General features: G+C 37.7%; 1 protein-coding gene across 4 annotated transcripts in view; it reads right to left on the reverse strand.

Moving 5' to 3' along the window:
- The window catches only part of DPY19L1 (dpy-19 like C-mannosyltransferase 1), a 161,085-nt gene that overhangs the window by 61,999 nt on the left and 84,374 nt on the right, over positions 1-14,712 (reverse strand). For 2 of the 4 annotated variants that reach the window (XR_014326457.1, XR_014326458.1), the window contains exons 19-23: positions 13,896-13,995; positions 12,627-12,752; positions 5,541-5,728; positions 3,898-4,166; positions 1,614-1,684 (exon numbers count right to left, since the gene is read on the reverse strand). Coding sequence is in view for 1 of the 4 variants with exons in the window: in XM_082846637.1 (XP_082702763.1) it covers positions 5,572-5,728; positions 12,627-12,752; positions 13,896-13,995 (383 nt within the window). In the remaining 3 variants the exon portion in view is untranslated. Of the gene's footprint in view, positions 1-1,613; positions 1,685-2,924; positions 4,167-5,540; positions 5,729-12,626; positions 12,753-13,895; positions 13,996-14,712 lie in introns of those variants that run through there. The other 2 variants (XR_014326456.1, XM_082846637.1) reach the window with 2 other exon arrangements.

Here is a 14,712-nt window from a genome sequence, read left to right on the forward strand (position 1 = left end):
TGGAGGTGAGGGAAAGGCTTCAGTATATTCAAAGCTTCGCAAATTATTTACAATGTACAGACAAGTATGAGGACGACTGCCATAAAGAGTCTTTGTTAGAAAAAGCCAAATTCATCATAGATTTGGAGTGAATAACCGAATTGCAGCTCCTAGGAAGAGGATGTTCTAGGGCAAGAGGGAGGCCTCTGAATCTGGACTCTGGTTAATAAGCAGATACCAAGAGTGAAGACCAGAGGGGGCATCATCACCAAGGGGGGCAGAACCAGGGATGTTAGCTGTGTCCATAAAGCTGAGCTGAAGACCTGGCCTTCAGGCACCATTTTAAAAAAATCAGTTTTCATGGCCTGATGCCAAATCTTCTTAGAAATGGTCATTTTTAATCTTCAGTTCTATTTTTTTAGAAATGGGTAAGTACTAAAGCTTTAAAAGCAATCAGCATAACAACTGAATGAGCATAATTCTGCTACATTCAACTTTCTTTCAAGGTATTAAATCTGCATACAGGGGAAAAAAAGTCCAGCTACTTTTAAAAAATCAATGAAATTATATTATGCTGAATTTAAATGCACATGCTGCATAAACACAATACTTGATAGTGCTACCATTTATTTGAAAGTCATTTTGACAACTCATTACTTAATTAGAATTTTGGGTTAGATTTAAAAGTACAGAAAGCATTGATCTGAAAGCAGAGCCAATATCAATAGTATCTTAATCTCTTTGCAAAAAAAAAAAATCTACCTTTTAATTACACTACAATGACTCAAAATCTTGAGAAAAAGTCTCCAACTCTCACATTCATTCAGAATTTTAAAATCTCTCTCATGGGAGGAAAGGTAAGAGGAAAGAGTTTTCAAGACTTTTCTATATCTTAATGTGCTTTTTAACTTCGAATGTAAAAATGTATTTGTACTGATACAGTACTGTGAAATAAAAATCAAGAATGTAATGAGGGCTTCCCTGGTGACGCAGTGATTGAGAGTCCGCCTGCCGATGCAGGGGACACGGGTTCGTGCCTCAGTCTGGGAAGATCCCACATGCTGCGGAGCGGCTGGGCCCGTGAGCCACGGCCGCTGAGCCTGCGCGTCCGGAGCCTGTGCTCCGCAACGGGAGAGGCCACAGCAGTGAGAGGCCCGCGTACCGGGGAAAAAAAAAAAAAAAAAAAAGAATGTGATGAAGTTCAAAAGCACCTCCTCTTTTTCTGCACAGGGAACAATTTTACTGATTTAAATTAGAAGGGTCTAGTTGGGGGAAGGAGAAAGGGAAGGCAGAAGAGAGAAACAGGTAATCTGTGAACCAGAGCTGATCCTTAACTGCTCCCTAATAGAGGGAGAAGACTAAGGATTTTTGGAGCCAAACAAAAGTAATAAAGTGGAAAATGAAGTTTTAAAATCCACACACATCACTGAATATATCTATTTTCTTTTAGGCAAAGTAATTTTACAAAAGTAAATTTGATCTCAAATGATTTCACTCTTTTTCCGTCTCTGAACTGAAAAGAAACAGGTCTAAGCCCAGTCTAGTGTACAAGTTCAAAATACTTAAATGACCCATACCACCTATTCAGAAAACACAATGAAAGTGAGCTGTATTAGTGTCTGGTTAAAAATTACCTTATCTGTTCTTGGTTAAAAATCACCTTATCTATTCTTTGTTCCTTGCAAGTTCCGTTGAAGCACGCTCCCTAAGAGACAAAGAAAGGACTCCGTAAAATTCAGTTCCCAATATAGGGACCCTCTAGCCTGTCCGGGTGGGATAAGTGCTCTCAGGAATGGAGCACCCTCTAGAGGCCAGGATTCCAGATAGTCTCTTCCCATCCATTAGAGCCACTTTTCTCAAGTACAATCCCTGCAGAAACATCATGAGCATTATCTGAGAACTGATTAGAATGCAAATTCGGGGGCCCTACCTGACTTACTACTGTGGGGGTTCTATAACAAAATACCACAAACTGGGTACCTTATTAAGAACAGAAATTTATTTCTTACAGTTCTGGAGGGTGGAAGCCTAAGATCAAGGTGCCAGCTGACTCAGCATCTGGTGGGAGCCCACTTCCTAGCTTATAGATTACACCTTGTAGCTGTGATCTCACATGGTGGAGGAGGAAAGGGAGTTTTCTTGGGCCTCTTTTATAAGGGCACTAATCTTATTCATCAGAGCTCCATCCTCATGACCTGATCACCCCCAAGTGTCCCACCTCCTAATATCATCTCCTTGGGGATTAGGATTTCAACATATGAATTTTGGGGACACAATCATTCAGATCATATAGCACCACCTTAGGCCAACTGAATCAGAAACCTCTGTGGTGGGGTGCAGCAATCTGTGTTTTAACAAGCCCTCCAGGTGATTCTGATGCACACTATATTTGAGAATAACTGACCTCAAACATGTCAGAGAATGAAGGTGTTACTGTGTAAAAATATTATACAGGCATGAATTAAGCTAAACTGTCTTTCCTCCAAGCATATTAAAAACAAAACCAACAAACAAACAAAAACTAAGTTGATGCTTACTTATATCAAGCAAATACAAGGAGCTATAATTTAGGAAATGTCATGAGACCAAACTGTGGTTTAGAACTAATGTATAAAAAAAAGGTTTCAGCAATTCTGGAATTATCCTCAAAATATGGCTTTAAAGAATGATTGTGTCCCTTCATGGAAATGATAAAGGAAATGTTAGTGTATAATGCCATAAACATAAGAAGAGTATGGGGAACCTCAACACCTATACCACCACTGATGGAGAGGACGAAGTGGTGTCATGGACCTTTAACCCTTCCCATTTATTCAGGACTGCAATCTGTCACAAACCAGTTCATGGTTATCTGACTACAGAATGAGGCTGAACATGTCCACAGCCAAGGAGGAAATGAAAATAACAATCAAAAAAACACTTTCTATATTTTTCATGATCTTTTTTATTTAACAGATATAGTACATGTAAACTGGCATAAAATTCATAAAAATACAATTCCCCTATGCATTATCACTTTATTTCTGACACATCCTTTCATTTTCTCCTTAATATCATTGTTCTATTTTAACACTACGCTGTTTCTGCTAAGCACTTTTAGAGGCTTATCTTTTTATAGAAATAATGCCCCAACTTTGTTTTTTTTTATATCATAGCAATAGCTATTTTATCACTTCCTTGCCCATCCTAACCTTCCTCACACTAAAGCAAAATATTTTTAAATGCTAAAAATGCATAAAATACTGAGCTTTAATACTATTTTGTCATGTATATCAAACCTACCACTACTCTGTGCTGCCATAAAAGATATTAATAATCTACAGCACCAGCTGCTACCAGATGTGACCAAGGCTGAGTGTGCAGTGTAGCCCAAGGCCTCTGTTCTAAACTGACTGGCCTAAAATATACTCATAGTTTGCTGGTGGAGTTGCATCAATAAATACTGTTACAAAAGGAGTCTTCTGACAAAAAAAAAAAAAAAAAAAAAAAAACTAATTTGATTACTTTTATCTTTTCCCAGCATATGAAACAGTTATAACAGTATTTTAATGTTTTTCCTATATAGAATTTCAAATAATTACATGTGAACTTACTGGGAAAGGAATTCCTGAAAGGTGGGAAGAATAGAGAACTTTAAAAGTAAAATTTTTTTTAAAAAATTGTAACTGCTGGATGTATAAAACATATTTACGAGAGAAACAATGGCAAATAAAGCAGAGCACACACTTCCGCTCTTCCTGCCCATGGTGCCTCTCATCCTCCTCGACCTCAAGTGCCCACTTGCCATTTTTCTGCATTACTTCACCATTGCTCAAATTCTACTCCTAATCCACAACTCCCCAGATGCTTCCTTGTTTTCTGACTGGCAAAAGACCAAGAAATAAGTCACCCGGTAAGTGAGAAAGAGGGGGCAGGCACCTGAAGACACTGACAATCTCCGCTGGAAGGAGGCTCCCTGGGAGAGGCGGGCTCTGGGGAAGGCTGGGGGCTGCACAGTCCTCAGCCCAGGCTGTCTCGGCAGCTGTCTGCTCTAAGCAAGCTAGTGCCTCCCCCAGACCAGGCTTGTCCTTGGGCTCTGGTGAGAAGGCAGAAAGAGAACAGCTCTTCACTGGCTCCCCGGAGTGGGCACCGGAAACCATCCCTGAGGACTCAGGTCTCAAGGACAATCCACAATGAGGTTAATCTGCCTGTGGTTAATAAAGAGAACACTGTGTAATTAAACGTGTAGTCCACCAGAGTCATGGTTTTCTTAGAATGTTAAATCTTAAAACCATTTCTCAAAACTATGAGGATTCACTGTTTTGAAGAATCTCATTTCACACAAATTAACTTTTAAGAAACAAAAATTCATACTAGAAATTTAAAGCAGATTGGAAAATTTTCCAAATAAAAATAAACAGGAAAGAAAAAAAACAAAGAGGAAGGCTGAATATACTCATTCCTCATACTGAAATGATGCTTTTTGGAACCAAAATTATAACATAAGGTTTAAGGCTTCGTCTTATTAAAGACAGGCAATTTTAAAAGTAAAATATAAAAACTCCATTCACTTATCATTATTCATTTACTTACTTGACAAAAAAATTAGTCATATGTTATTGTATCTTAATAGTAAAAGAAAAATTACCACATACTACAGTCTACTGTTCCACTATAAATTGTGTCTACTCAAATATACATTAGTTTCTAGATGCATTATATTTGTGGTTGTTCAAAATAGTTTTCTTAAGTCTACAATTATACATGAAAAATTTTAAGTGGTTTAAAGTTATTAAAATATAAACATTTGAACAATACTAAAAATGAATACTAAAAATACACAATTGTCATTAAATTTTTTAAACCAAGAATAAGTACTTGCTAAGCAACTAAATGTGTAAATAGCACTTATTTGACAAAGAATATTGAGAAAGAGAGAGACAGACAGACAGACGCACACACACTAATGCCACATGGTTGGTAGTTAACAGGAATTTGGTCTTAAGGACTAGGTCCAAGAGCTTGGATTAATAACAGGCAGGAAATGCTTCATTAACGAGAGCAACAGAGAACAAAAGAATGTGAAGAAGTGAAACAGAGTTCTACATAGCAAATATGCCATGTCTGCCCCATCTATTCTTACTGAAGTTGATGATAGGGGCTGACTTGACTGAGGAACTTACAATAATCGCTGAAACGTTCAAAAGACAACAGCAAAACGCAGAGAAAAAAGCAAGTGGCATCAATAGTCCACGAACTGTAAAATGAGCCCCTAAACAGTCCGTAAGTGACTATATTTTCATATCACCCTTGTCACGACCCATCATATTTTTTATACAGGTAGCTTTGCTCACTTTAGGACAAATATTTAAGTCAAGTACAAGCATATACTCATTTGCATAGCAAATTTTAAGGGGTGCATTGAAATAGTAACCAACTGATAAACGTATAAGTATTTTTACAATCAGAATGACATTCAAATTGAGCAAATAAGATGTTTTTCATTTGAAAACAGTTACTTATAAAAGTTTTGGGGATTTGAATTAAAAACAAGGCATGAGCTATTAGCAAAACATGAAAACCATTACTGGTGGACTTCTCTGTAGGCAGTGGTCATTCCTCTATAACTTCTAAGACTTTGTAAACACTATTCTGGAATACAGTGGTGAAGTGAGGCTTGGACTCCTTTACTAAGAGGGTACATAAGGGAGGTTTCCCAGCATTAGCAGGATCTTCCACATCCCAGATTTCAGGCATACTGCAACCAGGCCTAGAAAAGTTAATGTGCAGATTAAAAATCAATGTACATTATATAATGGCAGATAAAGGAACACACTTTTTATGTTCCTGCTCTCATGTCATTTTTTTCTTAGTTTTTTTTTAAATCCTATCATAGTTATTTATATTTATGTAAGCTACCATAAATCCTCTTGAGAATAAGGTGAACACAGCGAAGGTAACTATAAAGAAAGAAAAGACATATAATATACATGAATTCAGGTGGTGGGGTAGGAAATCTCCGTTGAATTCTGCCTCAGCTACTTACCAAGAATTTTGTGTTGGGTAGTTCACTCAGTCTCCCTCTCCACATTTGTAAAATGGGAAGTACCCATGACATAAGCGATTAAGGGAGAGACTGTATCAAGCACATACTCAGTGGTAATATACTGACACAGAACATTATACAGGCGTACCTCCGGGAGATCGCGGGTTTGGTTCCAGACCACCACAATAAAGCAAACATTGCAATAAAAGTGAGTTACATGAATTTTTTAGTTTCCAAGTGCATATAAAAGTTATGTTTATATTGAAGTCTATTAAGTGTGCAGTAGAATTACATACCTTAATTTAAAAATTATTTATTGCTAAAATAATGTTAACCATCACTGAGCTTTCAGTGATAAGGCTTCACAATCTTTTTGCTGGCGGGGGGCCTTGCTTTGATGTTGATGGCTACTGACTGATCAGGGTGATGGTTGCAGACAGCGGGGGTGGCCGTGGCAATTTCTTAAAATAAGACAATAATGAAGTTTGCCACCTTGATGGACTTTTCCTTTCATGAATGATTTCTCTGTAGCATGCAATGCTGTTTGATAGTGTTTTACCCACAGTAGAACTTCCTTCAAAATTGGAATCAGTACTCTTAAACCCTGCTGCTGCTTTATCAACTGAGTTTATATAATATTCTAAATCCTTTGTTGTCATTTTAACAATCTTCACAGCATCTTCACCAGGAGTAGATTCCATCTCAAAAAATTACTTTCTTTGCTTATGCATAAGAAGTAACTCCTCATCCATTCGTTTTATCATGAGATTACAGCAATTCAGTCACATCTTCAGGCTCCACTTCTACTTCTGGTTGTCTTGCTATTTCTACCACATCTGCAGTTACTGCCTCCACTGAAGTCTTGAACCCCTCAAAGTCATCCATGAGGGCTGGAATCAGCTTCTTCCAAGCTCCTGCTAATGTTGAGACTTTGAGCTCTTCCCATGAATCACAAAGGTTCTTAATGGTATCTAGAATGGTGGATCCTTTCCAAAAAGGTTTTCAACTGACTTTGCCCAGATCCATCAGAGGAATCACTAGCTATGGCAGTTATAGCCTTACAAAATATATTTCTTAAATTATAAGACTTGGAAATTACTCTTGATCTATGGGCTGCAGAATGGATGTTGCACGAACAGGCATGAAAACGTTAATCTTGTCGTACATCCATCAGAGCTCTTGGGTGACCAGGTGCATTGTCAATGAGCAGTCATATTTTGAAATGAATCTTTTTTTCCCCGAGCAGTAGGTCTCAACAGCGGGCTTAACAAAATCAGTAAACCATGTTGTAAATAAACAGTTGTGCTGTCACCCAGGCTCTGTTGTTCCATTTATAGAGCACAGGCAAAACAGGTTTAGCATAATTCATAAGGGCCCTAGGATTTTCAGAATGATAAATGGAGCACTGGCTTCAACTTCAAGTCATCAGCTGCTTTAGCCTCTAATAAGAGAGTCAGTCTGTTCTTTGAAGCTTTGAAGCCAGGCATGGACTTATCCTCTCTAGCTATGAAAGTCCTAGATGGCATCTTCTTCCAATAGAAGGCGATTTCATCATTGAAAATCTGTTGTTTAGGGTAGCCACCTTCATTAATGATCTTAGCTAGATCTTCTGGATAACTTGCTGCAGCTTCTACATCAGCACTTGCCATTTCACCTTGCGCTTTGATGTTATGGAGACGGCTTCTTTCCTTAAATCTCATGAACCAAACTCTATAGTTTCAAACTTTTCTTCTGCAGCTTCCTTACCTTCTCAGCCTTCATAGAACTGAAGAGAGTTAGGGCCTTGCTCTGAATTAGGCTTTGGGTTAAGGAAATGTTGTGACTGGTCTGATCTTCCATCCAGACCACTAAAACTTTCTCCATATCAGCAATAAGGCTGTTTCACTTTCTTATCGTTCATGTATTCATTGGAGTAGCACTTTTAATTTCTTTCAAGAACTTTTCCTTTGCATTCACAATGTGGCTAACTGTTTGGCACAAGAGACCTAGCTTTTGGCCAATCTTGGCTTTTGACATGCTTTCCTTACTAAACTTAAACATTTCTAACTTTTTTTTTTTTTTTTTTGCGGTACGCGGGCCTCTCACTGTTGTGGCCTCGCCCGTTGCGGAGCACAGGCTCCGGATGCGCAGGCTCAGCGACCACGGCTCACAGGCCCAGCCGCTCCGCAGCATGTGGGATCTTCCCGGACGGGGGCACGAACCCGTGTCCCCTGCATCGGCAGGCAGACTCTCGACCACTGCGCCACCAGGAAAGCCCAAACATTTCTAACTTTTGATTTTAAGTGAGAGACATGTAGCTCTTTCACTTGAACACTTAGAGGCCACTGAAAGGTTATTAATTGGCCTGTGTCTCAGGGAGTAGGGAGGCCCAAGGAGAGGGAGAGAGATGGGGGGAATGGCTGGTTGGTAGAACAGTCAGGACACACACACCCATCAAGTTTGCCATCTTATATGGGTACAGTACATGGTGCCCCCAAACAATTACAATAGTAACGTCAACAATCACCTAATCAGTAACCGATATATTACTTTCAAATCTATATTACCTAACTATTTTATAATCATCAATGTAATAACTGATTCAGGGAATTATAAGAAGTGGATGCAAGAACTACATGGTGAAAGGCTATTGATTATAAAGGAGATTTGTCTACTTAAAATGGAGAGAATTGGGGAACATTCTTTAATCAAGTGATCAAACTTAGCATCACCAATAATAGAACAAAGTGACAGGTACCTACCGAAGTGACATAATGGAAAGTACACATCTTCTATGTACTATTCTTGCCAAATTTTGTCAAACTGAATCTAATCATGTGGAATAAATTAGACAAATCCAAATGTGGGACATTCTTACAAGACAACTGGGCTGGACTCTTCCAAATATCAATAGAAACAAAAAAGGTGAAAGGAATTTCACAATGTTTATGTTTTTTTTAAATATTAAAAACAGAAAAATCAAGGAAAAATTATAGAGATTTGCAACAGCTTATGTTTTGTCATAGTTGTTTCACTTTTCTTTATAAGAGAAAAAACCATTTCCAACAAGTCCCTTTTATTCCCGATGGCAGTCCCACTCCCCTGCTCTCCACCACGAGGCAAGCACTAGACAGAAATGCACATGCTTTCTCCTTTTCAGTAACATTTTTAATTTAAAGGTAACCTTCACCCACAAAGTGTCAAAATATAAACCTATCAAAATAAATAAGTGAGTCACTGTCACCTCCAACACCGTTTCTCAGAGGTAGCTTCTATAAACAATCCAGCATACATTCTGCTAGACCTTTTCACGTTCAGACATACAAGCACACAAAAACATAGGCACAGACATATTCATATTCACAGATGCTCCTGGGTTGCTTTTACAAAAACAAGATTAATCTGGGACTCCTCACTTAGGAATGAAAAGTGGTCATTGTTGCATTTCATAAAGACCTACTTTATTCTTTTTCATAGATGCTAGTAATTCTATGTATTATTTAACCACTCTTTTATGGATGGATATTTTGTTTCTCATTTTGTCATTATAAAACAATGCTGATATAAACAATGTTATGCCCATATTTTTCTGTAAGCTAAACTTCTAGAAGCAGCACTATCACTATGTCAAAAGGCTATACAATTTTCACTTTGATTCTATCAAAGTATCTCCCAAAAAGGTATTACCAGTGAGTGTTCCTGCAAAGAGTGTTCAGTGCACACTTTTTTGCACACCCTTGTCGACAATAAGATTCTATCGATGTACGAAAATATGACTGAACTTGGATTTTCTATGTTTTAATTTTCTCACACATACTAAGGCCAAATCGTTATTACACTGCAGGCCAATGACAGTAGAGAGTAAAACATATATGAAGTACCAGCTACTGAGTTCAACTGCTTTCAGGAAAAGAAGAGGGCAAAGAGCTGCCTTTGTGAGCTCTGTCTAACATCCTTTAGTCCTTTTCCGAGTTTTCTGAAGTCTCCCCAGGCCAGCCAGCTACATCTTTAAAATGGCATTAGTGAAAATCTGAATAATTTTCTTCTGAATTCACGTATTTTAATTTTATGTCAACTCTATTATGGGAATTAATGAGAAAGAGAGCAGAGAACCGAGAATAAAAAAGGAGTTAATTAAAAACTCATCTACAACTTGCATTTGAGTATATTTTCCTACTTGTATTTGAACACAGGGTATCAAGTATTTAAGGAATAATCAAGCACACAATTAACCCACTCTGTTAATGAGAGCACATAAATACAGTGCCCACCAAGGTGCTAAGCACAGTTTAAGCTCCAGATAGATATTAGTCCCTCTTCCCTTTCTTCTCCTATTTGAATTCCCCACTTGCTCCCCCTGTTCTGCCATAGCTTTCTTTTCCAGTAACATACAGCTGTCTCAGGCTGGCGTAACAGAAAGAATTGGAGAGTGAGGGCCAAGGGAATAAAGAAGATCCCGATTCTGGTAGAGAGCTCTCTGGCCAGAAACTCAGTTCTTCCTTCTGCAAAGGTATGTGCTAAGTATTAGTCCTTCTTCCCTTTCCTCTTCTGTCTGAGCCCTCCACCTGCTTCCCTGTCAGGACAGAAAGCAGAGCTGTGTTTTGTCTCCAGCTTTAAGCAGAGTGCACCTATCTAAGATTTCCTGAGACTTATAATCCTGTAGTAGATAGTGTTCTTTCAGTAACTGAGCAGGGAAACCAGATGAGAGGAAGCCACTTCTTCAGCTTCCTCCCTCCCCACTCCTGCTGCAACAAATACAACAAGGGCAAGTCAAGGTCCAGAGGCGGGGAAGCTGGCACACACCTCCACCCCTCTCAACTCTCAGTCTTAATGCCTGTAAGTGAGCTCTAAATGGAGATGATCAGAAGCCAGTTACTTTACTGCTGACTTTGTTTAGTGTGCAAGATTTATTGCCATACTTCCTAAATTTGTCTTTTGATCCTTTCTTGTGTACAAAAACCAGTGCTCTGCCCATCAGAACATGAGACTACTACAACTATGCAAATCCAAGGAGCTCCGTCAACATCTTAGCTCCATCAACATCAACGGGCTTAGTTGTTCCACAGCATGTGGATCTTCCCGGACCAGGGATTGAACCCATGTCCCCTGCACTGGCAGGCGGATTTTTAACCACTGCGCCACCAGGGAAGTCCCTTTTTTCTTTTCAGAATGAAGCACCTTAGCCTCTGCAATTTCCACATATTCAAAACACTATGCAGGAGGCTAGGAAAAAATGAAGAATCTTGAATCAAGGTTCATCATTAGCTTGGAGAAAAAAGGTCATGAAATAATTTTTATGTTCCAGTAACCTACAGGTGTTTCAGGCTGGCATCACTGAACTGGAGAGTTGGAGAGTAAACCCTAAGTCAGTAAAGAAGATCCCAATGCTGGTGGAAATCTCTGCCAAAAACCTGAGTCCTTCTGACTGCAAATGTCAGCCCACCATTCATTTATTACAGTGTCTTCATCAAATTGTTATGAGAGATGCTTATGACTTTTTGTCCTAAATTTATATAACAAAGTTAAAGTTTATGTATATAAGTTTCACATATATTCTTACGTTCATAAAGACTTAAAGCGTTTTCTAAATTATGACTCAATAACATTTTCTGTAGATCCTCATTAAATTCAAATCACCTGTGACATATTCAATGGAAAATCATTCAACAATAAAAATTTATTTGAGTTTCCTTGTGGGCAATGCTTGATAGGTACTGTGTCACAGAACTATCTTTACTCCTAAGTCAATATTTAATCATTTCATCTTAACACCCTTGTGTATTGTTGAAATACATGGTAAATGAGTATGATTAAGCCACAGATACAGCAATCTCCTGGAGACTTCTGTTTACTTAAAGAGTAGTGAGAATTTTAAAAATAATAGCATTCCATAAAATATCCTTGATTTCTGATAAAACTATTCCTTTCTGTATTCCTCATGGGGTGAATGCTCTGATATTTTAATAGCAAGCTATCATCTGCTGTCTAGTCACCCAAGTGTAACATTTCTAAATAGTCAACTTTAGAATTCACATTTGCTTTTAAAATCTTACTCTTATTGCTCTACTCTGCTTAGTGAACTTCTCTGTGGAAATAGATACTTTTTAAAACTATAAACCCAAGAGAATACGGGTCACCGTAAGGTTAATTATTTTCCCACTCAAATAAGATGCAAAACAGAAAGAAAGAAGTTCACTCTGAGTTGATGCTGGGAGGGGGGGGTCCCATCTATCACAGGATATGGTATGGTGCAGAGATGTGGTATGGACAAAGCTGCCTGACTTCATTATAATGAGACTCTCCATTATTTGGTTTCAGACTCCACAAGTCTTTTGAAAGAAAATACATCCAACTTTAAATAAAAGTTTCTCAAAAGAACATCAAAGGCACATATGAACAATTTGGGAAATTATCAGTAAGTGCCAATACCTTTAAGGTAATGTGCACATGTATATCATTATAAAATAAATAGATGTTTAAAATGACTAGAAAAGAAAAAACTCCAAATAATTATCAAAAAAGTTTTTTCTGCTTGTACTTTGCTATTATATACATCTTACACATACAACTAGTAAAGCACTTGCCATGAGACTGAATTAACTTTAATGTCTTCTGAATATAAAATGCTGTATTAAGTACTCACTTGGATCTTCTTATACACCAGGACTCTTCCAGAACGTAGTAATTCACTTGTAACTTTATCAATTCTCGCTTCACTTCTTCAGCTGCTTTTCGACTATACATTGAATATACTATTTTTGTTCTGGCTCTAAAGAAAAATAATTAGGCAGAAGATTTTCAAGATCAAAAGAATGCAATCAACCTATTTGGACAAAAGCACTGAATGGAACTAGAAGAAAGACTGTACAGAAGAATCAGGTCAAGGGAACATTCTGCACAGGAGTTCCTGCTGAGGGGCACTGGGGAGGTCAATGGAGAAAAGCACAGGTAGCACAAGAGTCCTGAGAGAAAAAGTTCAGTTTAATGAATCTCTTCATTTCCAAACTTAGTCTTTTGGTTTGTTTGAGTGCTTGTTTTTGTTTTAAATTCTCCATCACTCTATCACAAGTAAGAGTATGAGCTACACAGACACAACTACAGGACTACTTTAAAGGTACAACAGTCCTAACTTTGAGAACAAACGATTAGCATTAAATGGCTCTCCATTTTATTCCTAATTTAAAAAAAAACCAAAATACAAAAAACGAAACTTATTCAACACGATTGCTCTGGAAATTAGTTTGCTAATATTGATTTTTTTAATGAAAAAGCTTTTTATTTATAAAAGGTATGTCTTGGGTTACACAAAATATTAATAAGGATTCACCAATTACTTAGGAAATGACTAGCTGATCAACCTAGAAATTGCATGAAAATTAAATCTATTTCCTTTACAAAGAGAACACAACACTCTAACTTATAAAAAATTAGTAAAAAAACCCAAAAAAACAAGATCATTCTAGTAGGCTATATTGGTGAAAATGAGAAAAAAATCCTCTTTGAATGGGATTCCATCTCAACTGACTCCTCAGAATTTAAGAAAAATAGCCTATAAGAAAACCTTAATAAAAACTATAGGCTAGTGAATCTTCTGGGGAACTTAAAAGGTGATGATAACTAATAAGGACCTGGGTGTTTGGAGCCCTGTAACCTGTATAAAACAGACAAGGGGTGATTTCTTTTTACTGCCTCGGAGAGAAGATAACCCCAAAGACTGTAGTTTTATTGTCCTATGGGGCCTTAACAGTTTGTATTGAACTTAGCCATCTTATTTCAGCATTCTTTGTCCCCGAACTCTATAAACCCCAGTTCACCATATCCTTTTGAAACACTTCTCATTATTTTGCTGGTTCCCTCACTCACTATTTGTAAGAAAAATTTGTTTTCAACAATGTGATATTTGTGTACTAACCTCAAACCTGCATCTTCGTAATGTGGATGATTCACAATGGGCCGAAGTGCGGAGAGTTTAACACTTGCCATTGTAGGCATGGCACCTGCAAACACTGCATCTGCAAAGCAGGAAGGAAGGTCTTAGGAAGACACCTGGTGAGCATGACAAGGGGTCTCCTTCTGGTCAACTCAGTTACTTCCCAGGTGAAAAAGCTGAGGCCCGAATCATGATACAGAGTCAATGACAGAACCAGAATGAAGTCAGGTAGCTAATAAAATGGTGGTCAGCAACCAAGCCTGGATAAACTATTTTCCTTGGAAGATAAAGCCTCATCGTATGTCTCATCACTGAGGATTTCTGTTTCTTTTGTTTGTTTTTAATGTCTTTTCTTGCTTCCAGGAAAGAAGTAACAAATTGACTAGGGAAGTTTTATAGCACCTAGGAATTCTGGAAGATGATTTAATATTCAGTCACTTGATACTCAGATGACAACAAAAACCTCTCTTTCTATACATGAATAAAATATCACATTCCATGAGTTCATTTCAAAAAGGAATGTGAAGGGCTAAGATTAAAAATTAATTAGGAAAATAAGGATAACATAAATTATTTTAAATTGTGCCATGCAAAACTTTGGATATACTTTGAAAAAAATTAGAATTTACGTAAAATAGAGAAATAAATTACTAAGAAAATAGATGTAACATTTCCTTTGCAAACTATATAAGCAAGACTGACATCTCTCTCTTTCTGGATAATCTAGAAGCAGGATTGCTTAGAAAGATTGAAAGTAACTTGGGTTCAGGATTGTGCAGTTGTACATAGAACTGTAGGG

The sequence above is a fragment of the Leucopleurus acutus genome (genome assembly GCF_964270905.1).
Source record: "Leucopleurus acutus genome assembly, chromosome: 9".
NCBI classification, from domain to species: domain Eukaryota; kingdom Metazoa; phylum Chordata; class Mammalia; order Artiodactyla; family Delphinidae; genus Leucopleurus; species Leucopleurus acutus.